General features: G+C 44.8%; 1 protein-coding gene across 1 annotated transcript; it reads left to right on the forward strand.

Annotated features, from left to right (window-relative positions):
• Nucleotides 1-23195: 23195 nt before the first annotated feature.
• Nucleotides 23196-27003, forward strand: LOC109785223 (pentatricopeptide repeat-containing protein At1g08070, chloroplastic-like). The gene is made up of 2 exons (XM_020343832.4): nt 23196-25399; nt 26411-27003. Exon 1 carries the CDS (start codon nt 23503-23505, stop codon nt 25285-25287), a length of 1785 nt encoding a protein of 594 aa, XP_020199421.1. The 5' UTR covers nt 23196-23502; the 3' UTR covers nt 25288-25399; nt 26411-27003.
• Nucleotides 27004-27030: the final 27 nt, after the last annotated feature.

The following is a 27030-nucleotide window of genomic DNA, read 5'->3' on the forward strand; positions in this document are numbered from 1 at the left end:
CTGAATTATCCGTGCAATAAAAAATACCCCGAAAATAAAAGTTCTCCAAATGCCCTGCCAATTTAATATGATTTTTCTGGAATATTTGAGAATATTTGGCACTGAGAACACATCAGGGGGAGCTGGCACCTGGCCACGAGGGTCCAGGGCACGCCCACCCCCCCCCCTCCCAGGGCGCGCCTCCCTGCCTCGTGGGCCCATGGTGGCTACCCTCCACTTATTCCTGCACCCACACACTCCTTCCTCCCAAAAAATCACCAACCAGCTCAAGCACGAGTTCTAGCTCATTTTTCTGCGATTTTCGATCTCCTTGCTCAAAGCACCTCTCACAAAACTGCTTTGGGGGATTGTTCCTTGGTATGTGACTCCTCCATTGGTCCAATTAGTTTTTGTTCTAGTGCTTTATTCATTGCAAATTTTTGCTGCCTAGGTGACCATGTTCTTGAGCTTGCATGTCAAATTTATATGGTTCCAAGTAGTTCTAATGCATGATATAGTCTCTAGGCACTTGTAGGAGTAGTTGCTATCAATTTTGTTGAGCTTGGTTCACTTTTATTTGAAGTTACTAAAAATTTCCGAAATTTTCAGAAAATGATGAAGAGATTTTTAAGGGGCTCATCGAGCCGAAAGCTCGAAGGATAAGCAGAATGAAGAAGAAGAGAGGCCCAAATATAATCTGCCTTGCACCGCGGAGGTTCGGCCGTGTGAATGGCCTTGCGATGATTTCTTGAGAGCAGCCGGGATTTATGATGATTTTTACGAGTTGGCTGAGAATGCAGGCCTCACCGACTTCCTCCGCGACCAACGCGAACAGTATCTCTTACTCACCAATACCTTTGTGCAAAATTTTCATTTCCATTCTACGAGGTCACCACCTACGGTGGATTTTTATTTATATGATGAGTATAAGGAGATGACCCTTCATGAATTCTGTGAGGTTTGCAAGTTACCTTTTCCGGGTGTCATAGAGGAACCACATAGTAACGATGTGGAGGGGTTTATTGATACAATTGTCGTAGGGGAAATGAGGAAGGTTTCCGATGCACGAATCACTAGCATACACTTTCCTGTTCTACGTTACTTTGCTATATTTGCTAGTAGGTGCTTAATTGGTCGCGAAAACTGTGGAAACCTGAGTGTCCCTAATATTATTATTTTGTTCCATGCCTTGTTTCGTGATGACACATTTAGTATGGGTGCTATTGTTGCAAAGCGGTTAAATCTTAACCGTACTAAGGGCCCCATCTTGGGAGGCATCTTTGCCTCGCGCCTCGCTGCATACTATAACATACCTATTAGGCATTATGAGAAAGAAGAAAAACTGATGCCTTCTGTTTTTCTAGACTATAAGAGTATGGTAGCGCATGATTTTATTGTTAAGAATAGGGAAAGGGCGCTTAAATACAAATTGTTATTTGATAAGAATCACCCTGAGACTATTACCTTGCCTGCTCCTTCCTTGTTTGATTTATCTGCAGGCCAGTATCTCGTTCTGCTGGCGGCCATCCACGCCTACCGGAACCCTACATCAGCTACAGAGCCAGAGCCGGAACCACAATTTGATCCTCCACGACAGTCTAATTACCAGTGGGATCCGGAGGTGATTGCCAACCAGTGGCAATCCGAGGCTTCTTCACAGTACGACCCCAGCTACAACTATGGATATCCGCCAGGCCAGCCGTGGCAGTAGACCAACTTAGGCCAAAAGCCTAAGCTTGGGGGAGTACGTATTTCTCACCGACATTACATTTATGTTCACACACTCATTGCTAGATGTCGGTGTTCATACTCTTTCACTGTAATATCCATGCTAGTTTATTTTCCTTTTTATGCTTTCTTCTTGTGTGTTTGAAAAACCTTAAGAAAACTAAAAAAATTAGTTGTAGCTTTTAGCTAGTTTACTTTCTTGCTGTAGTAGTAATAATTAAAAGAAAACCCAAAAAGACTTCCTGTTCTTCTTTTGCTTGTTGGGAGCTTTCCCGTGTAAATAGTTTTATTTCTTTTCTTTGGGGGTCGATAGGAGAAGACCATGATTAAAATGTTAAAGTGGCTCCCATATGCATTATTGTTGATTTAACAAAGAGCCTGTATTGCCTTGTCTTCTCCTGTTTATTGAATGCTCGCAGACTCCAGCTTAGTCCAGTGCACGTGCACTACTATTATTATTCACATCGTTCAGTCGTGCAAGTGAAAGGCAATAATGACGATATATGATGGACTGATTGAGATGAGAGAAGCTGGTATGAACTCGACCTCTCTTGTTTTTGTAAATATGATTAGTTCATCGTTCCTGATTCAGCCTATTATGAATAAACATGTTTGCAATGACAATTAGAGATTATAGTTGCTTATGCCATGCTTAATTAGCTAGGAGTTTATAATGGTTTATCTTGCGTGCCAACATCCTATTAAAATGGTTGTGACGTGGTATAATAGGGTGGTATCCTCCTTTGAATGATTCGAGTGACTTGACTTGGCACATGTTCACACATGTAGTTGAAACAAAATCAACATAGCCTCCACGATATTTATGTTCATGGTGGATTATATCCTACTCATGCTTGCACCCAATGTTTACTAATTTTAATGCATGTTCATGGTTGTTGTCGCTCTATAGTTGGCCGCTTCCCAGTCTTTTGCTAGCCTTCACTTGTACTAAGCGGGAATACTGCTTGTGCATCCAATCCCTTAAACCCCAAAGTTATTCCATATGAGTCCACCATACCTTCCTATATGCGGTATCTACCTGCCGTTCCAAGTAAATTTGTATGTGCCAAACTCTAAACTTTCAAATGAAATTCTGTTTTGTATGCTCGAATAGCTCATGTATCAACTAGGGCTGTCCGTATCTTCCGTGTTAGGCGGGATATTCTCAAGAGGAGTGGACTCCGCTCCTCACTCACGAGAAAATGGTTGGTCACCGGGATGCCCAGTCCCATGCTTTATGCAAATCAAAATAATTGCAAACAAAACTCCCCCGGGACTCTTGTTAGTTGGAGGCACTTGTTGTTTCGAGCAAGCCATGGATTGATGCTTGTTGGTGGAGGGGGAGTATAAACTTTACACTGTTTGGGAACCGCCTATAATGTGTGTAGCATGGAAGATATCGCCATCTCTTGGTTGTTATGTTGACAATGAAAGTATGCCGCTCAAAATATTATTTATCTCTATTTCAAAATCGAGCTCTGGCACCTCTACAAATCCCTGCTTCCCTCTGCGAAGGGCCTATCTATTTACTTTTATGCTGAGTCATCACCCTCTTATTAAAAAGCACCAGGTGGAGAGCACCGCTGTCATTTGCATTCATTACTATTAATTTATATTGGGTATGACTATGATTGGATCTCTTTTACCACGAATTACAATGTTTAGTCAGTCCTTGATCTTTAAAGGTGCTCTGCATTTATGTTTTGCGGTCTCAGAAAGGACTAGCGAGATACCATCTTGTTATATCATATTATGATTGTTTTGAGAAAGTGTTGTCATCTGAGATTTATTATTATTGCTCGCTAGTTGATTATGCCATTGATATGAGTAAACATGAGACCTAAATGTTATTGTGAATATGGTTAGTCATAATCTTTGCTGAAAACTTGAATGCTGGCTTTACATATTTACAACAACAAGAGCAAACAGAGTTTGTAAAAGTTTTTCTTTATCACTTTCAGTTTATCAACTGAATTGCTTGAGGACAAGCAAAGGTTTAAGCTTGGGGGAGTTGATACGTCTCCGTCGTATCTACTTTTCCAAACACTTTTGCCCTTGTTTTGGACTCTAACTTATGATTTGAATGGAACTAACCCGGACTGGCGCTGTTTTCAGCAGAATTGCCATGGTGTTATTTTTGTGCAGAAACAAAAGTTCTTGGAATGACCTGAAACTTCACGGAGATTATTTTTGGAAAATATAAAAAATATTGGCAAAAGAATCAAGGCCAGGGGCCCACACCCTTTCCACGAGGGTGGGGGGTGCGCCCCCTGCCTCGTGGGCCCCCTGGAGCTCCAGCGACCTCAACTCCAACTCTATATATTCGTGTTCGGGGAGAAAAAATCAGAGAGAAAGATTCATCGCGTTTTATGATACGGAGCCGCCGCCAAGCCCTAAACTCTCTCGGGAGGGCTGATCTAGAGTCCGTTCGGGGCTCCGGAGAGGGGAATCCGTCGCCATCGTCATCATCAACCATCCTCCATCACCAATTTCATGATGCTCACCGCCGTGCGTGAGTAATTCCATTGTAGGCTTGCTGGACGGTGATGGGTTGGATGGGATTTATCATGTAATCGAGTTAGTTTTATTAGGGTTTGATCCCTAGTACCCACTATGTTCTGAGATTGATGTTGTTATGACTTTGCTATGCTTAATGCTTGTCACTAGGGCCCGAGTGCCATGATTTCAGATCTGAACCTATTATGTTTTCATGAATATATGTGAGTTCTTGATCCTATCTTGCAAGTCTATAGTCACCTACTATGTGTTATGATCCGGCAACCCCGAAGTGACAATAATCGGGACCACTCCCGGTGATGACCGTAGTTTGAGGAGTTCATGTATTCACTATGTGTTAATGCTTTGGTCCGGTACTCTATTAAAAGGAGGCCTTAATATCCCTTAGTTTCCATTAGGACCTCGCTGGCACGGGAGGGTAGGACAAAAGATGTCATGCAAGTTCTTTTCCATAAGCACGTATGACTATATTCGGAATACATGCCTACATTACAATTGATGAATTGGAGCTAGTTCTGTGTCACCCTATGTTATGATTGTTACATGATGAACCGCATCCGGCATAATTCTCCATCACCGATCCAGTGCCTACGAGCTTTTCATATATTGTTCTCCGCTTATTTACTTTTCCGTTGCTACTGTTACAATCACTACAAAACCCAAAAATATTACTTTGCTACCGTTACCGTTACTTCCATACTACTTTGCTACTAAATACTTTGCTGCAGATATTAAGTTATCCTGGTGTGGTTGAATTGACAACTCAACTGCTAATACTTGAGAATATTCTTTGGCTCCCCTTGTGTCGAATCAATAAATTTGGGTTGAATACTCTACCCTCGAAAACTGTTGCGATCCCCTATACTTGTGGGTTATCATGTGGCGCCCCTCTCCCTCTAGTTCACCCTCGGTCATATTTTCGTAGTGCTCGCCGAAGCCTTGCGGAGATAGTTGCATCACCATCGTCACCACGTCGTCGTGCTACCGGAACTCATCTACTACTTCGTTCGTCTTACTGGATCAAGAAGGCAAGGACGTCATCGAGCTGAACGTGTGCTGAACGCGGAGGTGCCATACGTTCGGTACTTGATCGGGCGGATCGTGAAGGTGTACGACTACATCAACCGCGTTGATAAACACTTTCGCTTAACGGTCTGCGAGGGTACGTAGACACACACTCTCCTCTCGTAGCTGTGCATCTCCATGGATAGATCTTTCGTATGCGTAGAATTTTTTTTGTTTTCCATGCAACTTTCCCCAACAAGAAGAGTGGAACGCGGCAGAGCGCGTGTTGGAGGCCGAGTGGCAGGTGGAGTAGCAGCGTGCGACACACGAGTATGCGGTCTAGCAAGCGGCACAACAGCCAGTCGAGCTGGCAGCGTAGCCGGATTCAGCGCTGGCAACCTTCTAGAAGGCCTTCCCCTGGATGCTGGCGTCGGTGTGCTCAACCTAACCAAGGAGGAGGACGACGATGCCTAGTTTTGCGGTCCTTATTTTATTGTTTTTAGTTTTACTCAATGTATGTACTGAACTTCCGCCGGCTGTTTATATTTTTCTAATTCCAATGTCTGCCGAACTTGAAATGTGCCAGCCTGCGTTCGGTGCACCTACAGGCCGCCCGACTAAAACACCGATCCAAACTGACGAAAAACAGACGATATCCGTGTCCGTTTGGATCGGCGCGCTAGAGTTGGCATTAGGTTCAGAGTTTTGTTTCCTGGCGGTGGCGACGTCGGCGCCATGCCGCCATGCGGATCAAGAATAAGGTTTCCTAAACTCCTAGTCCACCTCGTTGGCGGCATAGAGGAGTTCTAGAGTGGTGGATGTAGTTGTGTTTTCGTTTATGCATGTGGTCTTCAGAGGTATCTTCTCGTGGAGTGACTACAATGCTTCGTGTCTTCATCTTCTGGCTCCTCCTATTGACTATGTTTGATTAGCAGGTTAGGTCTTCTTGGATCTGTCCGATTGAATCCGGAGAGATCCCCTTTTTCTTCAGGATGACGATTTATTTTCCAAATCACTGTCACTAGTGTTTATAGGCTCTGGTGATTTCTCGATCACTCGTCAACAACACCACCAGTTCCGACGGTGTTATTTTACGAAAAAGGTTTCCCCCGCTTTATATTATAAAGCACACAACCAAACATCCAGTTCGTTGGGGCCGCAGCACAGATAAACCCAAAAGAAATCAAAAGAAAATGAAAGAGTAATAAATGCCAACACCGGCAGGTCAACGAAGAAAGGAAGACCGACAACCGCTGCACCCTCCGACGAAGTACCACCGCGCTCCCAGCATCTCGAAGCGCTGATACGTCTCCATCGTATCTACTTTTCCAAACACTTTTGCCCTTGTTTTGGACTCTAACTTGCATGATTTGAATGAAACTAACCCGGACTGACGCTGTTTTCAGCAGAATTGCCATGGTGTTATTTTTGTGCAGAAATAAAAGTTCTCGGAATGACCTGAAACTTCACAAAGAATATTTTTGGAATTAATAAAAAATATTGGCGAAAGAATCAAGGACAGGGGGCCCACACCCTGTCCACGAGGGTGGGGGCGCGCCTACCCCCCCTGGGCGCGCCCCCTGCCTCGTGGCCCCCCTGGTGCTCCACCGACTTGAACTCCAACTCTATATATTCACGTTCGGGGAGAGAAAAATCAGAGAGAAGGATTCATCGCGTTTTATGATACGGAGCCGCCGCCAAGCCCTAAACTCTCTCGGGAGGGCTGATCTGGAGTCCGTTCGGAGCTCCAAAGAGGGGAATCTGTCGCCATCGTCATCATCAACCTTCCTCGATCACCAATTTCATGATGCTCACCGCCGTGCGTGAGTAATTCTATCGTAGGCTTGCTGGACAGTGATGGGTTGGATGAGATTTACCATGTAATCGAGTTAGTTTTGTTAGGGTTTGATCCCTAGTATCCATTATGTTCTGAGATTGATGTTGCTATGACTTTGCTATGCTTAATGCTTGTCACTAGGGCGCGAGTGCCATGATTTCAAATCAGTACCTATTATGTTTTCATGAATATATGTGAGTTCTTGATCCTATCTTGCAAGTCTATAGTCACCTACTATGTGTTATGATCCGGCAACCCTGAAGTGACAATAATCGGGACCACTCCCGGTGATGACCGTAGTTTGAGGAGTTCATGTATTCACTAAGTGTTAATGCTTTGGTCCGGTACTCTATTAAAAGGAGGCCTTAATATCCCTTAGTTTCCAATAGGAGCCCGCTGCCACGGGAGGGTAGGACAAAAGATGTCACGTAAGTTCTTTTCCATAAGCACGTATGATTATATTCGGAATACATGCCTACATTACATTGATGAATTGGAGCTAGTTCTGTGTCACCCTATGTTATAACTATTGCATGAGGAATCGCATCCGGCATAATTCTCCACCACCGATCCAATGCCTACGAGCTTTTCACATATTGCTCTTTGCTTAGTTACTTTACCGTTGCCACTGTTACAATTACTACAAAACTACTACTGTTACTTTTATCACCATTACCGTTACTTCCATACTACTTTGCTACTAAATACTTTGCTGCAGATATTAAGTTATCCAGGTGTGGTTGAATTGACAACTCAACTGCTAATACTTGAGAATATCCTTTGGCTCCCCTTGTGTCGAATCAATAAATTTGGATTGAATACTCTACCCTCGAAAACTGAGGCGACCCCCTATACTTGTGGGTTATCAAGACTATTTTTTGGCGCCGTTGCCAGGGAGCATAGCTCTATTCTTTGAGTCACTTGGGATTTATATCTTCTGGTCACTATGAGGAACTTGAAAGACGAAAGAACTAAGATTATTCCCTCAACTACGAGGGGAGGTAAGGAACTGCCATCTAGCTCTGCACTTGATTCTCCTTCTGTTTTGAGTAAGCTTGCGACACCTAAACCTGCTTCTGCTATTAATTCTGATATGTCGCATGTTATTGATGATGCCACTTCTGCTATGCATGATACTTATGATGAAACTACTTCTATGCTTGATACTACTGTGCCACTTAGTGAAATTCTTGATGAACAACTTGCTAGGGCTAGAGAGAATGAAATTATTGAAACTGATAATATTGATGAAAGTGATGATGAAGATTCTCCCCCTAGATATGAATTGCCTGTTGTGCCTGAGGGTTATGTTATGGATGAAGAAACTGCTAGAGACTTTCTTGCTTGCAATGATAGAAATGATCTTAAGAAATTATTAGTTAAGCTGAAAGAAAAAACTTTGAATTCTAGAATGAAATATGAACCTGCTTTTGCTACTTCACCTATCTGTGTTACTGATAAGGGTTATGATTTCTCTGTCGATCCTGAGATAATTACTTTGGTTGAATCTGATCCTTTTTATGGCTATGAATCTGAAACTGTTGTGGCACATCTTAATAAATTAAATGATATAGCCACCCTATTCACAAATGATGAGAAAACTCGTTACTACTATATCCTTAAATTATTTCCGTTCTCATTAAAGGGTGATGCTAAAACACGGTTTAATTCTCTTGATCCTGGTTGTGTGCGTAGTCCCCAGGATATGATTTATTACTTCTCTGCTAAATATTTCCCCGCTCAAAGAAACAAGCTGCTTTAAGGGAAATATATAATTTTGTGCAAATTGAAGAAGAGAGTCTCCCACAAGCTTGGGGAGGCTTCTCCAATTACTTAATGCTTTTCCTGATCATCCTCTCAAGAAAAATGAAATACTTGATATCTTTTATAATGGACTAACCGATGCTTCCAAAGACCACCTGGATAGTTGTGTTGGTTGTGTTTTCAGGGAAAGAACAGTTGATCAAGATGAATTGCTATCGAATAATATGTTGACTAATGAAAATAATTGGACACTTCCTGAACCAACTCCTAAGCCAACTCCGAAGAAAAGGGGTATTCTATCTCTCAGTCCTGAAGATATGCAAGAGGCAAAGAAATCTATGAAAGAAAAGGGTATTAAAGCTGATGATGTTAAGAATTTACCTCCTATTGAAGAAATACATGGTCTTAATTTGCCGCCTGTTGAAGAAATACACGGTCTAGATAACCCGACACAGGTAGTAAAGGTAAATTCTCTCTATAGATTTTATGAAGGCGATATTCCTCGTAATAAGTCTGCTAGCCAATGCTTAGATCAGTTTGATAATTTTATTGTTAAACAAGAAAACTTTAATGCTTTTGTTGGTAGACAATTGAAACGAAATGCTTATATGATTGAACACTTGAGTGATTATATGTCTAGAGTTAAAGGTGAACTTAAACTTATTAGTAAACATGCTTCTATGGTTACCACTCAAGTAGAACAAGTACTTAAAGCTCAAAATGATTTGCTCAATTAATTAAATAATAAGAAGAATGATAATGCTGTTAGAGTTATGACTAGAGGGGGTAAAATGACTCATGAACCTTTGTATCGTGAGGGCCACCCTAAGAGAATTGAGCAGGATTCTCAAAGAACTAATGTTGATGCACCTAGTCCTTCTGAAAGGAAGAAAAAGAAAAAATGATAGGACTTTGCATGCTTCTAGTGAACCTGTTGTTGACACACCTGAGAATCCCAATGATATTTCTATCTCTGATGCTGAAACACAATCTCGTAATGAACATGAACCTAGTGATAATGTTAATGATGATGTTCATGTTGATGCTCAACCTAGAAATAACAATGATGTAGAGATTGAACATGCTATTGATCTTGATAACCCACAATCAAAGAATCAACGTTATGATAAGAGAGACTTTGTTGCTAGGAAGCACGGTAAAGAAAGAGAGCCATGGGTTCAGAAACCCATGCATTTTCCTTCTAAACCATCCAAGAAAAAGGATGATGAGGATTTTGAGCGCTTTGCTGAAATGATTAGACCTATCTTTTTGCGTATGCGTTTGACTGATATGCTTAAAATGAATCCTTATGCTAAGTATATGAAGGATATTGTTACAAATAAAAGAAAGATACCGGAAGCTGAAATTTCCGCCATGCTTGCTAATTATACTTTTAAGGGTGGAATACCTAAGAAACTAGGAGATCCAGGAGTACCAACTATACCATGCTCCATTAAAGGAAACTATGTTAGAACTGCTTTATGTGATCTTGGAGCCGGTGTTAGTGTTATGCCTCTCTCTTTATATCGTAGACTTGATTTGAATAAGTTGACACCTACTGAAATATCTTTGCAAATGGCTGATAAATCAACTGCTATACCTGTCGGTATTTGTGAGGATGTGCCTGTTGTGGTTGCAAATGTTACTATTTTAACGGACTTTATTATTCTTGATATTCCCGAGGACGATAGTATGTCGATTATCCTTGGTAGACCCTTTTTGAATACTGCAGGGGCTTTTATTGATTGCAACAAAGGCAATGTCACTTTTCATGTTAATGGTAATGAGCATACGGTACACTTTTCGATGAAACAACCTCAAGTTCACAGTATCAATTCTATTGGAAAAATTCCAACGATCACTATTGGAGGTTTTGAATTTCCTCTACCTACCGTCAAGAAGAAATATGATATTCTTATTGTTGGGGACGTGCATATCCCCGTTGAGGTAACCTAGTGCTATTCGAAAATTCTCTGGTTTCATGCAATTCGGAATGAGTTTGTTAACAAGACTTGATCAACCTTGTTAGTGGATTTCTTTTGATGAGCATGAGATGGATGAAGTTAGAAAGCACAACCTTCTGTACCCGCCTTTTACTTTCTGTTATTTAGATTAAATAAAGCAAAAATAGTATTTTCTGTCAGTTTTTTGAATTATCCTTGCAATAAAAAATACCCTGAAAATAAAAGTTCTCCAAATGCCCTTAAAATGAAATATGATTTTTCTAGAATATTTGAGAATATTTGGCACTGAGAACACATTAGGGGGAGCAAGCACCTGGCCACGAGGGTCCAGGGCGCGCCCCCTGCCTCGTGGGCCCCTAGTGGCCCCCTCCACTTATTCCAGCCACCACACACTCCTTCTTCCTCCCAAAAAAATCACCAACCAGCTCAAGCACGAGTTCTAGCTCATCTTGCTGCGATTTATGATCTCCCTGCTCAAAGCTCCACTCACAAAACTGCTTTGGGAGATTGTTCTTTGGTATGTGACTCCTCCAATGGTCCAATTAGTTTTTGTTCTAGTGCTTTATTCATTGCAAATTTTGGCTGCCTAGGTGACCCTGTTCTTGAGCTTGCATGTCAAATTTATATGGTCCCAAGTAGTTCTAATGCTTGATATAGTCTCTAGGCACTTGTAGGAGTAGTTGCTATCAATTTTGTTGAGTTTGGTTCACTTTTGTTTTGAGTTACTAAAATTTTCAGAAATTTTTCAGAGGAAGAAATATGTTTAGGAAATTATACCAAGGTGGTTCTTCAAGGAAGCAAGGATCCAGGCCCGCAATACGTGAGCTGGACCATGAACCACCAAGAGAAGCTCAAGTGCGGCCTTGTGAATGGTCGTCAGAAGATTTCATGGTTCGAGCAGGAATTAAGGAGGAATTTGACGCATATGTGCGTAATGCTGAACTTGAGGGCCTCATGCTAGATAAGTGCCCTCAGTATTATTACTTAACTGATTCCTTTGTGAGAAGGTTCAAATTTACATCTTCACGCAATTCGCACACTGTCCTATTTGATCTCTATGGTAAATCTTATACTATGGACTTAGAAGATTTTAATACTGCTTGTAAACTTCCGCAGTGGGGTAGTGCTAGTGAACCTCGCAAATATGAGTTTAAGGATTTTCTTGCTAGTATCACTGCGGGGGAATCTAGGGACATAACACAAGCTACCATAGGGATCATTCATTTTCCTTCTATACATTATTTTGCTCTCTTTATAGGTAGATGCATAAACGGTAAGGATGAGGCATGTCACATGTGTGTTCCTGATCTTAGTGTTCTCAAGAGTGCTGTTTTAGGAGATAAACAATATAACTTGGGGGCCATTGTTGCACGAAGGTTGCATAATAATGGTTTAAGTGGAGACTTGTTTGGTGGGATTTATGCAACCCGTGTGGCAAATTTTCTTGAGATACCCATACATGAAAATGATATGGAATTGCCTCCCGCTTATCTAGATTAGGATGCTATGGTTCGCCATCAGTTTATTGAGAGGAATGAACAGCCTCTCCAGTACCGACTAATGTTTGACAGGCGCCGCACTTTCCATGTTGCTCTCCCTGCTCCTACTTTCTTTGACTTTCAGGCAAAAGGGAGATATATTATAACCAGGGAGGAGGCGAACGAGTATAAGAGCAGGACGGAGGCAGCTCGCCTCCAAGCGGCAGCTCATGAGGCAATAGCTGCTGCATCTCAGTACGACCCCAGCTACAACTTTGATCCATGGGCATAGACCAACTTAGGCCAAAATCCTAAGCTTGGGGGAGTACATATTTCTCACCGACATTACATTCATGTTCACACAATCATTCTAGTTGTCGGTGCTCATACTTTTTCATTGTAATATCCATGCTAGTTTATTTTCTTTTCTAGCCTTCTTCTTGTGTGTTTGAAAAACCTTAAGAAAAACCAAAAAAATTAGTTGTAGCTTTTAGCTATTTTACTTTCCATGCTTGTAGTAGTAATAATTAAAAAGAAAACCCAAAAAGATTTCTTGTTCTTTGATACGTCTCCAACGTATCTATAATTTATGAAGTATTCATGCTATTAATTATCCATCTAGGATGTTTATGGGCTTTATTATACACTTTTATATTATTTTTGGGACTAACCTATTAACCGGAGGCCCAGCCCAAATTGCTGTTTTCTTGCCTATTTCAGTGTTTCGAAGAAAAGGAATATCAAACGGAGTCCAAACGGAATGAAACCTTCAGGAGAGTTATTTTTGGAACGGAAGCAATCCAGGAGACTTGGAGTAGACGTCAGGGAAGCTTCGAGGAAGCCATGAGGCAGGGAGGCACGCCCTACCCCCTTGGGCGCGCCCTCCACCCTCGTGGGCCCCTCGTGGCTTCCCTGGCCGACTTCTTTCGCCTATATATATCCATATACCCTAAAAACATCGGGGAGCAGAATAGATCGGGAGTTCCGCCGCCGCAAGCCTCTCTAGCCACCAAAAACCAATCGGGACCCTGTTCCGGCACCCTGCCGGAGGGGGGATCCCTCACCGGTGGCCATCTTCATCATCCCGGCGCTCTCCATGACGAGGAGGGAGTTGTTCACCCTCGGGGCTGAGGGTATGTACCAGTAGCTATGTGTTTGATCTCTCTCTCTCTCTCTCGTGTTCTTGATTCGGCACGATCCTGATGTATCGCGAGCTTTGCTATTATGGTTGGATCTTATGATGTTTCTCCCCCTCTACTCTCTTGTAATGGATTGAGTTTTCCCTTTGAAGTTATCTTATCGGATTGAGTCTTTAAGGATTTGAGAACACTTGATGTATGTCTTGCGTGGGATACCTGTGGTGACAATGGGGTATTCTATTGATTCACTTGATGTATGTTTTGGTGATCAACTTGCGGGTTCTGTAACATTGTGAACTTATGCATAGGGGTTGGCACACGTTTTCGTCTTGACTCTCCGGTAGAAACTTTGGGGCACTCTTTGAAGTTCTTTGTGTTGGTTGAATTGATGAATCTGAGATTCTGTGATGCATATCGTATAATCATACCCACAGATACTTGAGGTGACATTGGAGTATCTAGGTGACATTAGGGTTTTGGTTGATTTGTGTCTTAAGGTGTTATTCTAGTACGAACTCTATGATAGATCGAACGGAAAGAATAGCTTCGTGTTATTTTACTATGGACTCTTGAATAGATTGATCAAAAAGAATAACTTTGAGGTGGTTTCGTACCCTACCATAATCTCTTCGTTTGTTCTCCGCTATTAGTGACTTTGGAGTGACTCTTTGTTGCATGTTGAGGGATAGTTATATGATCCAATTATGTTATTATTGTTGAGAGAACTTGCACTAGTGAAAGTATGAACCCTAGGCCTTGTTTCCTAGCATTGCAATACCGTTTGTGCTCACTTTTATCATTAGTTACCTTGCTGTTTTTATATTTTCAGATTATAAAAACCTATATCTACCATCCATATTGCACTTGTACCACCATCTCTTCGCCGAACTAGTGCACCTATACAATTTACCATTGTATTGGGTGTGTTGGGGACACAGGAGACTTTTGTTATTTGGTTGCAGGGTTGTTTGAGAGAGACCATCTTCATCCTACGCCTCCCACGGATTGATAAACCTTAGGTCATCCACTTGAGGGAATTTGCTACTGTCCTACAAACCTCTGAACTTGGAGGCCCAACAACATCTACAAGAATAAGGTTGCGTAGTAGACATCATTCTTCTTTTGCTTGTTGGGAGCTTTCCCATGTAAATAGTTTTATTTCTTTTCTTGTTCTTTGGGGGTCGATAGGAGAAGACCATACTGAAAATGTTGAAGTGGCTCTTATATGCATTATTGTTGATTTAACCAAGAGCCCATATTACCTTGTCTTCTCCTTTGTATCAGATGATTGCAGATTCCAGCTTAGTCCAATGCACGTACACTATTATTATTATTCACATCGTTCGGTCGTGCAAGTGAAAAGCAATAATGACGATATATGATGGACTAATTGAGATGGGAGAAGCTGGTATGAACTTGACCGCTCTTGTTTTTGTAAATATGATTAGTTCATCGTTCCTGATTCAGCCTATTATGAATGAAACATGTTTGCAATGACAATTAGAGATTATAGTTGCTTATGCCATGCTTAATTAGCTAGGAGTTTATAATGGTTTACCTTGCGTGCCAACATGCTATTAAAATGGTTGTGATGTGGTATGATAGGGTGGTATCCTCCTTTGGACGATTCGAGTGACTTGACTTGGCACATGTTCACGCATGTAGTTGAAACAAAATCAACATGGCCTTCACGATATTTATGTTCATGGTGGATTATATCCTACTCATGCTTGCACTCAATGTTTATTAATTTTAATGCATGTTCATAACTGTTGTCGCTCTCTAGTTGGTCGCTTCCCAGTCTTTTTCTAGCCTTCACTTATACTAAGCGAGAATACTGCTTGTGCATCCACTTCCATAAACCCCAAAGTTATTCCATATGAGTCCACCACACCTCCCTATATATGCGGTATCTACCTGTTGTTCCAAGTAAATTTGTATGTGCCAAAATCTAAACCTTCAAACGAAATTCTGTTTTGTATGCTCGAATAGCTCATGTATCAACTAGGGTTGTCTGTATCTTCCATGCTAGGCAGGTTATTCTCAAGAGGAGTGGACTCCGCTCCTCGCTCACGAGAAAATGGCTGGTCACCGGGATGCCCAGTCCCATGCTCAAATCAAATCAAAATAATTGCAAACAAAACTCTCCCAGGACTGTTGTTAGTTGGAGGCACCCGTTGTTTCGGGTCAGCCATGGATTGATGCTTGTTAGTGGTGGGGAAGTATAAACTTTACCATTCTGCTTGGGAACCACCTATAATGTGTGTAGCATGGAAGATATCGAGATCTCTCGGTTGTTATCTTGACAATGAAAGTATGCCACTCAAAATATTATTTATCTCTGTTTCAAAAATCGACCTCTGGCACCTCTACAAATCCATGCTTCCCTCTGCGAAGGGCCTAGCTATTTACTTTTATGTTGAGTCATCACACTCTTATTAAAAAGCACCAGTTGGAGAGCACCGCTGTCATTTGCATCCATTACTATTAGTTTACATTGAGTATGACTATGACTGGATCTCTTTTACCATGAATTACAATGTTTAGTCAGTCCTTGATCTTCAGAGGTGCTCTGCATTTATGTTTTGCGGTCTCAGAAAGGGCTAGCAAGATACCATCTTGTTATATCATATTATGATTGTTTTGAGAAAGTGTTGTCATCCGAGATTTATTATTGTTGCTCGCTAGTTGATTATGCCATTGATATGAGTAAATGTGAGACCTAAATGTTATTGTGAATATGGTTAGTTCATAATCTTTGCTGAAAACTTGAATGCTGGCTTTACATATTTACAACAACAAGAGCAAACAGAGTTTGTAAAAGTTTTTCTTTATCACTTTCAGTTTATCAACTGAATTGCTTGAGGACAAGCAAAGGTTTAAGCTTGGGGGAGTTGATACGTCTCCATCATATCTACTTTTCCAAACACTTTTGCCCTTGTTCTGGACTTTAACTTGCATGATTTGAATGGAACTAACCCGGACTGACGCTGTTTTCAGCAGAATTGCCATGGTGTTATTTTTGTGCAGAAATAAAAGTTCTCGGAATGAGCTGAAACTTCACGGAGAATATTTTTGGAATTAATAAAAAATACTGGCGAAAGAATCAAGGCCAGGGGGCCCACACCCTGTCCACGAGGGTGGGGGGCGCGCCTACCCCCCTGGGCGCACCCCCTGCCTCGTGGGCCCCCTGGTGCTCCACTGACCTCAACTCCAACTCTATATATTCACGTTCGGGGAGAAAAAAATCAGAGAGAAGGATTCATCGCGTTTTACGATACGGAGCCGCCGCCAAGCCCTAAACTCTCTCGGGAGGGCTGATCTGGAGTCCGTTCGGGGCTCCGGAGAGGGGAATCCGTCGCCATCGTCATCATCAACCTTCCTCCATCACCAATTTCATGATGCTCATCGCCGTGCGTGAGTAATTCCATCATAGGCTTGCTGGACGGTGATGGGTTGGATGAGATTTACCATATAATCGAGTTAGTTTTGTTAGGGTTTGATCCCTAGTATCCATTATGTTCTGAGATTGATGTTGCCATGACTTTGCTATGCTTAATGCTTGTCACCAGGGCCCGAGTGCCATGATTTCAGATCTGAACCTATTATGTTTTCATGAATATATGTGAGTTCTTGATCCTATCTTGCAAGTCTATAGTCACCTACTATGTGTTATGATCCGGCAACCCCGAAGTGACAATAATCGGGACCACTCCCGGTGATGACCGCAGTTTGAGGAGTTCATGTATTCACTAAGTGTTAATGCTTTGGTCCGGTACTCTATTAAAAGGAGGCCTTAATATCCCTTAGTTTCCAATAGGACCCCGCTGCCACGGGAGGGTAGGACAAAAGATGTCATGCAAGTTCTTTTCCATAAGCACGTATGACTATATTCGGAATACATGCATACATTACGTTGATGAATTGGAGCTAGTTCTGTGTCACCCTAGGTTATAACTATTGCATGAGGAATCGCATCCGGCATAATTCTCCATCACCGATCCAATTCCTACGAGCTTTTCACATATTGCTCTTTGCTTAGTTACTTTACCGTTGCCACTGTTACAATTACTACAAAACTACTACTGTTACTTTTATCATCGTTACCGTTACTTCCATACTACTTTGCTACTAAATACTTTGCTGCAGATATTAAGTTATCCAGGTGTGGTTGAATTGACAACTCAACTGTTAATACTTGAGAATATTCTTTGGCTCCCCTTGTGTCGAATCAATAAATTTGGGTTGAATACCCTGCCCTCGAAAACTGTTGCGATCCCCTATACTTGTGGGTTATCAAGCGCCTCGCACCAAGCAGCACCTTCAAGAAGGAATGCGACGTCGCCGCCGCTGTTGCCCGAACAAGTTCTAGGGTTTCCCTCGGTACGCGAGGGGTGATGGGGAAGGGATATATCTGATGCCCCTCATGAAGGTTCGATGGCGCCCGCGAACGTCACCGCGTCGGTGCCGGACAAGCCGACGAGGATTTCTCCCGATCCACAACCACCACCATCACCCCAGGCACTTCGAGATGCACCACCCCGACAGCCACCCACCATCCTGTGCCACCACGGTTACCGGACAACCCCGCCGCCTCACTGGAGCTGCCAACACGAGGCCTAGATCGGGCAAGGGGACCCAGGCCACGGGAGCGACCACAACTCGACCGGGGGGAGGGGGCAACCTCCACCGCCGCAGCGGAGCCGACCGGACGCGGCGACGAGGACTTGTCGGGCCTCGATGGCCTGGCCAGGTCCACTTGGACCCGGACAATCCTGTCGCCACGCTGCAACTCGCCGACCGACGAAGTCCTCACCGCCCGAGACCGCCGCCACCATGCCATCACCAGGGAACGACGCCGCCGAACACCGAGCCACCGGCCCGCCCCAACCCAGATGGGGCCCAAATGGGCCCAGATCTGGGCTAGGCGGGCGCCGCCAGCCACCAGCGCCGCCCCACGGCCAACGGCCGCACCGCCGCGTCAAGAGCCATCGTGGCACGCGGCATCACCGCCGACGAGCCACACCGACGCCGGCCGAGGAGCACCGCCACCGACCACCACCATCCGATCATGAGGGACCGCGCGCGGGGAGGGCAGACCCGCCGCCGCCAGCACCACGCGGTCGAGGCCCGGTGGCGCTCGCTGGCAGCGACGGGAGGAAGGAGCCGCGAGGAGGGGGCCTGGAGGAGAACGGCGTCGGGGCCCCCCAGTTGCCTCACCCAGGGAGGCGACGCGGGGGGTACGGGGAAGGGGGGAGGTGGAGGGAGGGGCGGGGGAGCGGGAGAGGCGAGCGGGGACGACGGGCTCCGGCCGCGGCGGCGGCTCCGCGTGCGGGGAGCCGTCGGCGGCGGCGTGGAAGCCTAGGCGGAATGGGCGCGCGGGGAAGGGTCGCGGGGTCCGTTCCGACGGTGTTTACCAGGCCAAAAGAGGAATCGAGTTTCACTCACGAACGCGTCATCGCCAAATGCAAGAAGATGACTCGATTTTACCAAGGATTTGTGCATCCTTTATTATAAATGTTCTTGTAAGGGTTGTTCGACTTTAATATATGTCCTTTGGTCTTCCCTAAAAAAACTTGAAATTGCATACTGGTTTCATTTTTTGGAAAAAGACACAGATCGATTATAAAGCTTATCAGAAGTTGCAGTAGTACTGCATTTTGGTGTTGGGTTATTATGGAGCCAAGTTGGGACGATGATTAATTGGATCTAATGTTTTAGAAACATGAATAAGATCTTTTTTTCTATTTATATATAAAGATTGGAGTTGATGACGAGTTTACATGTGAGACCACATAAATAAACAAATATATTTTTATCCACATGTAGGACTAGCCATATTTCAAAAGATATAATATAACTAAACAAATGTTATTTTTATTAGGTGTGAGACCAATCGCAAAATAAAAAATAAAAAATAGTGCTACCCTCTTGTGAGAATAACACTCTTGTAGAAGCACAAATTATAAATACAAGTATGTGACTCTAGTTCAAACTCATGGTCTTGATTTTAGATTTTTAGTTTTTTTTTTGACCAACCAATTATTTCAGTTCTAGGGCATTGCAGAAGAGGGCAAACGAATTGCAATTTCAACATGATGATAGATGTTGTCCTTCTATGTAATCCACAATCTTGTGCATTCAACTTACCCTTTCTCATTCTCACACATTTTAAATTCTAAATGTAATCTCACTATAAATCTTGCAAAGGGCCCACGACGATCGCTTAAGACTCTCTAGCGACTGCAACATGGCCTTTCGTTATTTTCGCTATCTTTCTAAGATGATCCATGTAACAGCTGCATGACATCATCATTTTTTGACAATCTCGTAGGCCATTGATAACTTCTCCTTTTTCTATGGCTTCGTAGCAACTGACCAGAATTGTGTTAGTCTAAGATAAACACAGATGAGAACGGAGCGTAACTTAGTTGGCTAGACGCGGGAGTTCACCGTCAGCCCATCAGGATTCGGGTGTCGGCTCGAGCGCTTGGTGCTCACGGAGTTTTTTTCTTTATAAAAAAATACCAACAGGCTAGTCTAGCCTGTGTTGGTCTCAGTTTCCTAATTACTTCTTAATGCGCGTGCGCTATCTCGTTAGACCGAGCGGTCGCGACTGGACCGCTCGATGCGAGCGAATCACGCGGCCACCAGGTGATGTCTGGTCGGGTGAAGAAAGGGCACACGCTAGACGATAGAAAAAATACCCGATCCATCCCATTCCTCTGTCCACCCTCTCCCCCCACATTCCCACCGGCGCCTCCCGCAAAACAAGGCCCACGTCCGATCTGATGGCGTCGGTCGAAGACCAAGCCAGTGCCGCTGATCTGCTGGGCGGCGACGGCGACCCGGCGGCGTTCAACACGCTGCTTTTGACGCTCATGTCGGCCTCCAACGCCGACCGCGTCGCCGCGCCGGCCTTCCAGCGCCTCCGCGGCTCCCACCCGGAGCCCCTCGCTCTGCGTCTCGCCTGGTCGCCCGCGGCGAGGACCACTCCCGCTGAGCTCTGTGCTATGGCTGCGCGTCCTCCTCTGCAAGCTCCTGTCGATCCTGCCCATCAGCGAGGCCGTCTTTCCGGACGCCGGGTTCGTCAAGGTGCTGATGAGTCGGACTGCACCTGCGTTGGCCAGAGACGGCGTCGGCCACGGGTACAAGGGGTTCGTGTACACATGCTGAATCGCTGATGTATGTATCCTGGAGTGCTAGTGTGGATTGAGTTTTCTTGGTCTATAAAAGTACAACTTCGAGTGTTACACGCATCGATTTTTGTCAAGATGATGTCCAGACCAATCAGCGTTTGATGATTTTCATTATTGGTACAATATGAGTTTGTTTTGTTGTATGCATGGTCTTACAAATGGCTAGGCATCACTTGTTTCATCTGTTGACAACATTTTATAGTTGCACACTCTCCTCCATGTAGCCACACACGCATGATTACAGAGTTACACATTCTCATTGACACAATTGCACATGCGCGACCGCACAGGTGCACACTCTTGTTAGCATACTACCTCACGCATGACTCCGGGAGTTGCACACGGCAACGGCTTAGTCACACACACAGGACTACAAAGCTGCACACCCTCGTCGGCATAGTAGCTCACGCACGGCCACATATTTGCACATTCTCGTCGGCATAGTCGCACGCGCGTGGCCACAGAGTTGGATATTCTTGTCCGTAGAGTCACACACGCACAACCACAGACTTGCACATTGTCATCGGCATAGTCGCACACGCGTGGTCGCAGAGTTGCACAGTCTTGTCCACAGAGTCACACATGCACGAGTCACACATGCACGACCACGAACTTGCACACCGTCGTCGGCCTAGTCGCACAGGCGCATCCGCGGAGATGCACATTCTTGTCCGCATAGTAGCTCACACAAGACTGTCGGAGTTACACACGTGGGGCAACATAGTCGCGCACGTATGACCAAGAATTGCACACCCTCGTCGGGGTACTAGTTCATGCACGACCGTGAAGTTACACACTCTCGTCAGCATAGTCGACACATGCGGCCGCAGAGTTGCACATTCTCGTCCGCATAGTTGCGCACGCACAACCACAGACGTCCATACATGCGTCAACACGTACGCAAAGGTGCATAAATAGGAGTTGCACATTCTGCTCCTCAGAGTCACACATGCACGACCACAGACTTGCTCCTCAGATTCGCACACCCGCGTCGACATATTCGCAAATGCATGGCCACAGAGTTGCACAATCTTGTTCGCATGGTCGCACATGAATTATTGTGAGAGGTGTTTACACCCGGCCGCGGAGTTGCACACTCTCGTCGGCACAGTCGCACATTCATGGCCACAGAGTTGCACCGTGGAACATGAATTGTTGCGGGAGGTGCTCACGCATGGCCGCGGAGTTGCACACTCTCGTCGGCACATACGCACATGCATGGCCACAACGTTTCACAATCTCGTCCGCATAGTCGCACATGAATTGTCGCGGGAGGTGCTCACGCCCGGCCGCGGAGTTGCACACTCTCGTCGGCATAACCGCACATGCATGCCCACATATTTGCACAATCTCGTCCGCATAGTCACACATGAATTGTTGTGGGAGGTGCTCATGCCCGGCTGCGGAGTTGCACACTCTCGTCGGCATAATCGCACATGCATGGCCACAGAGTTGCATAATGTAGTTCGCATGGTCGCACATGAATTGTTGTGGGAGGTGCTCATACCCGGCCGCGGAGTTGCACACTCTCGTCGGCATAGTCGCACATGCATGGCCACAGAGTTGCACAATCTCGTCCGGATAGGCGCACATGAATTGTTGTGGGAGGTGCTCACGCCTGGCCGCGGAGTTGCACACTCTCGTCGGCATAGTTGCACATGCATGGCCACAGAGTCGCACAATCTCGTCTGCATAGTCGCACGTGAATTGCTGTGGGAGGTGCTCATGCCCGGCCGCGGAGTTGCACACTCTCGTCGGCATAGTCGCACATGCATGGCCATAGAGTCGCACAATCTCGTCTGCATCGCATATGAATTGCTCTGAGAGGTGCTCACGCCCGACTGTGGAGTTGCACACTCTTGTCGCATAGTCGCACATGCATGGCCACAGAGTCACACAATCTCGTCTGGATAGGCCCACACGAATTGTTGTGGGAGGTGCTCATGCCTGGCCGCGGAGTTGCACACTCTCATCGGCATAGTCGTACATGTGCTTTTGTAATACTGACTCCCGGCCGCGGGGCTGCACACACGCGGCGACTACCTGGCAGTTGGCCAGAGCACTGGGGCAGCAGACGAAATTGCACATTTCAGTGTTAGAGAGTAGTATAGGGTGCCATTAGTGAAAATTGCATGTCCACATTTATAGAAAAAGGTTGCACATCGACTATCAGCTAGTTGCGCACCGACGATTACATTGCATCAAACGGAGACTAAGTTGCACACAAAAAATTTCGTCAAAACATGCCCATGCGGGATCTAGTTTCGAAGAGCACGTCGCAAGGTTCCAACGGTGAAAACGGATCTTAATTTCGACACGCGGTTTAAAACTTATGTCTTTTTAAAAATTTAAAAACTCAAATTAAATGCATTCACACATGTTCACATGGATGTTTTTTGGGTGTTTACATGATTGTTTTCTTATATGAATTAGTTTTTTAGTATATAAATTAGAGGGGAGAGATTATTACTATTTATAAATTATTAGGGACCAAAGCTTCCTGTTTTTGGCCGGCCGCTCGCTAGACCTTTTTTTTTCAGATAAACACTGATGATCTCTTTCCCTTTGTGTGTCGCTACTCTGCACGGATCCCTGATGAGGAGAGACACCTAGCAGTCTAGCAGCAACAGGTCCCTTGTGCACACGCACGGCCAGCGCCTCGCCGATGCATTCGCGAACCCAAATCACTGACGCCGACGGCACGACTGGCGGAGGTCGCCGTGACTACAACAGCACTCTGCGCTTCCATATAACTGAACAAAGTTAACCGAGCCTCACCTTTTCACAGCACGACATGCCTTGCCGCCGCATCCCGTCGAGCCGTCAAACACCCACGCTGACCGCCGCCGCCGCCCACTCAAATCTCCCGCCGAGCCCCGCCCGCCACCAGCAATGGAGGCCCGCCTGCTCAAGACCCGACCGCTCCACGCCATCTTCTCAGACGCCACCATCTCCCGCGCCGCACGCAACCTGTTCGACGCGGTGCCGCGCCCGACCCAGGCGCTCTGCAGCACCTTTCTCTCCGCGCTCTCCCGGAGCTCCTCCCACCAGGAGCTCCTCCAAGCCTTCTCGTCGATTCATCGCAAGGGCGCCGACGTCCCGTCCGGCTGCGTCCCGCTTGCTTTCAAGTCGTGCGCGCTCACCGCATCGTCCTGCCAAGGTAGGCAGGTGCACTCCCATGCTCTTGTCCGCGGGCTGCTTGGGGATGTCTTTGTGCTAACAGCTCTGGTGGATTTCTATGCCAAGAACGGAGACATGGAGTCTGCCGTCAGTGCCTTTAACGAGATGCCCGTCAAGGATCCAATACCGATAAACTGTTTGATCACCGGATATTCAAAGTCTGGTGATGTGAATAAGGCCAGGAAGCTGTTTGACGGCATGGAGAGGAGGACATCCGCTTCGTGGAATTCGATGATCGCCTGTTATGCTCATGGTGGGGAATTCCGGGAAGCATTGACGTTGTTTGATCGGATGCTGAGTGAGGGTGCAAGACCAAACGCTATCACCATCACGTCAGTGTTTTCGATATGCGCCAAGTCTGGCGATCTTGATACTGGCAAGCGTGTAAGGGCTCTGATCGGTGAGGAGGACCTGCAGAACGTGATAGTGCACACTGCTTTGATGGAAATGTATGTAAAGTGTCGTGCTATCGACGATGCACGTCGGGAGTTTGACCGGATGTTGCAGAGAGATGTCGTGGCATGGAGCACCATGATTGCAGGTTATGCGCAGAATGGCAGGCCACTCGAATCTCTAGAACTGTTTGAGAGGATGAAGGAAACCGATTGCAGACCAAATGAAGTGACACTTGTTGGTGTGCTATCTGCGTGTGCGCAGTTGGGTTCTGATGAATTGGTTGAGCAGATTGGGAACTATGCTGAGAACCAGAGGCTACCACTTACGAGTTACCTAGGATCTGCGCTAATCGACATGTACACCAGGTGCGGACATGTTGGAAGAGCCCGGAGTGTCTTCAGCCGGATGGAACAAAAAGGGGTTATCACTTGGAACTCCATGATCAGAGGCCTAGCAATGAATGGCTTTGCAGAAGATGCAATCAGCTTGTATGAAAAAATGGCGGAAAACGGGGTCCAGCCCAACGAGATCACCTTCGTTGCGCTGCTAGCAGCGTGCACGCATGCTGGCTTGGTAGACCAAGGTATGGCATTCTTCGAAGAGATGAAGAGAGAACACCATGTTTCCCCTCAAGTGGAGCACTGCGCATGCATAGTGGACCTCCTGTGCAAATCCGGCAGACTGTGGGAGGCGTACAAGTTTATCTGCGACATGGAAGTCAAACCAAACGCGGTGATCTGGACCACACTGCTCAGCTCCTGCAGAGTCCATGCCGATGTCGAGCTCGCCAAGCTTGCCGCGAGCAAGCTCCTGGCAATGGAGCCCGACAACTCCTCAATCTACGTCCTCCTGTCCAATATATATGCCGATGCCGGCCTCTGGGGCGATGTGAGGGAGATCAGGGACCTGATGAGGAGCAAGAACGTGCAGAAGCTGTCTGCCTACAGTTGGATAAAGCTGGATGGTGAGGTGCACAAGTTCCTGGTGCAAGACACATACCACCCGAGATCAGCTGAGATTTATGACGTCGTCCATGGCTTGGGGTTGCTCTTGGACCGAGCCGACTCTGATCCCGACCTGCTAGTTTCAGAGCTCTGTTGAACTTTTATTTTTGACAGCTGAGAGCTCTGTTTTTTGAAGGAACACAAAGCATTACATTGATTGGGCGAGCTGCACTCGCCAGCAGACAAATTCTTTTACATATATTGGAAAGGTATCAAAGCCAAATCTGATAGATTCTTGACTCCATAAGTAGCTAAACAATGTGCAGAAATATTACAAAGCCGTGAGCAAGCTTCTACCTTAAACAACTGAAAAGCTGATTGCAACACATCTCTTTTTTCTGACAGAGATTGCATCATATGCAGTTGGAGTGAGTATATGATCTCATAGGCAGTCCTATCGCTTCTCTTTGATTAGCTCTGTTTCTTTCAAACCACAATATACTACAAATGAATATAGACTTTCAGACATTTTGCCTCTATTTTCAGAATATCCTCCATCATCTAGATAGCATTTGGGCAATTGATAAGTTGCATTCGACACTTCCAAAAAAGCAGTTCTCCAAGTAACCTTGACAAATTTGCACTTTAGGAAGCACTAACCTTGACAAATTTACACTTTAGAAAGCAATAACCTTGACAAATATGCACTGTAGAAAGCAATGACCTCTGTTTTCATCTACTCCCTCCATTCCTAAATATTTGTCTTTCTAGAGATTTCAACAAGTGACTACATATGGAGCAAAATGAGTGAATCTACACTCTAAAATATGTCTATATACATCCGTATATGGTAGTCCATTTGAAACCTATAAAAAGACTTATATTAAGGAACAGAGGGAGTAATTAACAGCATATTGGACATGGTCTATCCACATGCTGGACAGGGTAAAGTCCACAATTTCTTCCAAAATATGCTGCCACTTTGAACACTATCACTTGATGATGAAGCTACACCGTGCGCAGAGTTCCTGGTTTGGTTGTCCAAGCTGGTGTATCTTCAGCCCTTCCTGGATCGGAATTTGGAGAAAGACATGTACATCTTCTTCGTTAGAAGTTGATAGTGTTCAAAGTCAAGATTCATATGAATAGTACTACTAAGTTAAATAGCGTACACATGATATACATTTGTCTTTTCTGTAGAGTTCACAAGATGTTATATCTTGTAATGAGTTTTTGCAGGTGCAAATTATATAGCATAACTTATATCCATAATATTTCAGGATTTGTGAGAACTCCAAAAATAAAAAAGAGGGAGAATATGGGGTGCACGGGGACGTGGTGTTTCTCGGCTCGAGTGAACATTGGCAAAAGTTTCCAGTGCTCACCAAATTTCATCATGGAATGATATTTTTGGATTTCATGGCAAAAAAAAAAAAAACTATGCTCCAAAAGTGGTATTTTCGAAAGCATTTTGGAGTGCTGATTTTTTTTTTGCCACGACTCCCACAAATGTCATTTCATGATGAAATTTTGCAGGCACTCAAAAGATTTGTCAACGTTGGCCACAAAAAAAAAATCAGATTTTGTTGTAATTTATTTCAATATTTTTGGATTTTACTGTTCATCACGAGCTCAATGAGCTTGCGAGTAGAAGATGACTTTCGGTTCATGGGCAACTATTTGCCAAACGTTTCCCGCAAAAAAAAACTATTTGCCAAATTTACTTTCCGGTGTTTCCATCTCCTACTCTCCATATAATTCCACCCTTTTAGCACGTGTGCTCCATTCAAAATACCTTTCTGTACGGTACAGAATATTTTTTACATCACCTTACTTCTCCAACAATATGAAATGACACTCCTCTTGATTTGATTGCGGTACTCTTTGTTTCATGAGTGTT

Source organism: Aegilops tauschii, chromosome 3, assembly GCF_002575655.3.
Source record: "Aegilops tauschii subsp. strangulata cultivar AL8/78 chromosome 3, Aet v6.0, whole genome shotgun sequence".
NCBI lineage: Eukaryota > Viridiplantae > Streptophyta > Magnoliopsida > Poales > Poaceae > Aegilops > Aegilops tauschii.